At 40.2% G+C, this 2,500-nt stretch overlaps 1 protein-coding gene across 8 annotated transcripts in view; it reads left to right on the top strand.

The window, feature by feature from the left end:
* LOC125028759 (ectodysplasin-A-like) overlaps window positions 1–1,571 on the top strand; it is a 148,136-nt gene extending 146,565 nt beyond the window's left edge. For all 8 annotated transcript variants that reach the window (XM_047618300.1, XM_047618281.1, XM_047618273.1 and 5 more), the window contains 2 exons: window positions 415–549; window positions 1,349–1,571. In XM_047618300.1, coding sequence (XP_047474256.1) covers window positions 415–549; window positions 1,349–1,477 — 264 coding nt within the window. In that variant the 3' untranslated portion in view covers window positions 1,478–1,571. The remainder of the gene's footprint in view (window positions 1–414; window positions 550–1,348) is intronic.
* Window positions 1,572–2,500: the final 929 nt, after the last annotated feature.

Here is a 2,500-nt window from a genome sequence, read left to right as displayed (position 1 = left end):
TGAGGTCTTGGGAAAAAGTAGGCCTACTCTTTGCACGCTAGTCAAAATGATGAAAAACAGTGACCCCTTACTCAGGAATACACGCGCGATGAGTAAATGAAAGGGCGGTGGGAGATTTACACCTGATAACACCAATTTAAAATACTGGTGAACGATGGTTACTTTGTGTCTTCAAACGTTCATTTTCGCGATTTTGATGAACCATTACTACTTAACGTCTTCTTAATTTTAATCTAATTATCATTATTTTCATCATGATTATCATTATTATTGTTATTGTTATTGTTATTGTTTTGTTATTGTTATTGTTATCACAACAAACAAGCAAAAAAAATATAACAAACAAACAAAATGCTTAAATCAAAGGAATCGCCCATCTCTCCCAGTTCTCCAACGCACTCCCCTTATTTCCAGGTGCTGTACCAGCCTGGACGCTTCGGCAGTGGGTTCCAGGTGGTCGTCGACAGCATCCCCATCATGGAGTGCACGCTGGCTCCCGCTCAGCCGTCTCCATCTTGCCACACCGGGGGCGCCACCTACCTTCCCAGGGTGAGTTCGTCTGCTGGACGGCATTTTGAATAGTCCCCCTTGTAGTTGTATTCGTTTTCTTTGGTGGTTCTGTCGCGTTTTCTCTTTCTCGTTTTCTGTCGCGCCGTTTGTCTGTCTCTGGATCAGTCCGTCTGTTTGTTTGTCTGTCTGACTATTTAACTCTCTTGCTCTCTCTCGCTCTCTCTCTCTCTCTCTCTCTCTCTCTCTCTCTCTCTCTCTCTCTCTCTCTCTCTCTCTCTCTCTCTCTCTCTCTCTCTCTCTCTCACTGTGTGTGTGTGTGTGTGTGTATGTGTGTGTGTATGTGTGTGTGTGTGTGTGTGTGTGTGTGTGTGTATGTGTGTGTGTGTGTGTGTGTGTGTGTGTGTGTGTGTGTGTGTGCGTGCGTGCGTGTGTGTGGACGTTCATGTCTATGTATGTGTATACATTTGTTCCACCTCCGCGCTTAGCAAATAAGGAGCCAGCAAGGAAATGCCGACTGTCACATTATCAAGCAGAAAAGGCAACAAAAATGCATTCACGCGGATCGCAGCCGCTTATTAGGCTGAACGACTCAATTTCGTCCAGTGACTAAGGAATGCGAGTGCCAAGGCCTTTACACATTCGACATGAATATAAAACGTCCACATTGTGTGTATTTATATCAGAATTCTTATTCATATATAAAAAAAAAACTGCATTAGGTATATGTATGCATGTGTATATATATTTATATATATATATATACAAAATAGATACGCATGCAAAACAAATAAAAAAAAACGTAAGCATTGAGACTCAACTCTATCCGTTTGGCTTCCAGAACGCCGCTGTTTACATCCGGGACCTCGACCACCACATGACCGCCGTGAAGAACGAGGAGAACAGCTTCTTCGGCCTCGTCAAGCTGATGGACGCCCCCGCCACGGCCGAAAAGCTCCTGCTCGGCTGAGAGTCTTGAAGCTTTTCCGACTCGGGCGAGGAAAGGAAGATAGGAGGATGGGAAGGACGATGAAGGTGGTAATAATACGAGAGAGAGAGAGAGAGAGAGAGAAAAGGAGGAAAGAGAAATGAAGAGAAAATCCATTAGTATCTGATCGAGGTGTCAGGTCTTAAGAAATGTGTTAGAAGATATCGCCACGCATTGGTAAAGGGTTGTGAATGGATGGGATATTTCCAGGGAAGAAATAACAATCTGTTAATAATTACCCGAGGTGATGTAAATGAAGAATCCTTTTTTTTTTAAACGCACAATATTTTCCAAACAAAAAAATAAATAGAAATAATAACTCAGCACCTCTGGCAGTCCCCTAACGCCTATAGTCCTTCAGGTGAGACAAAGGAAAATCAGACAAAAGATCCTTATTTCATATCACTTTGCATACGTAATATTGATATGCAATTTCTTTTTAATTTATGAATTCTTTTGAGAAAGGGTAGAAGAACAAAATTATATATACAATAATACATACATATATGCATACACACAGAGGACCTTAATATCACCTACATGAGCATAGGATTAACGGGACTTACCACAAGAGATTTAGAGGTTGTAACTTAGCATATGAAGATTTGCCACAAAGTCTTCCTGGAATCAGGCAGAAGCATGTGCGGTTCTGTATTTGTCTTTTCGTTTTGTCCTTCATAGGATGTAGGAATTATTCAGGTGAATTAAAAAGGCGATATAAAAAGAAAATTGATTCTGTATTTGAGTAATTAGAAACAAATCTCCTGATATTTTATATCAATACATGGGAAACTATATTACTAATATTAGATTTGCCTCTTATAAATCCTATGAAAATTCCCTCTTGTAAAATATTTATGTAAAAGTAGGTTATTGCTTTAAAAAAGTCTTTTCTATGTGACAGTCTGTAGAGAACCTCAGAGCTTTAATATACATGGATAGGGAAGTCTGCAATTTTGTGTTTGCTTAACGAATAGACCAGGCGATACTATACTACAAAGGTCT

Source organism: Penaeus chinensis, chromosome 1, assembly GCF_019202785.1.
Source record: "Penaeus chinensis breed Huanghai No. 1 chromosome 1, ASM1920278v2, whole genome shotgun sequence".
Lineage (NCBI taxonomy): Eukaryota > Metazoa > Arthropoda > Malacostraca > Decapoda > Penaeidae > Penaeus > Penaeus chinensis.
Note: the sequence above shows the minus strand (reverse complement) of the source record. Positions and strands in the feature narration are given on the sequence as shown.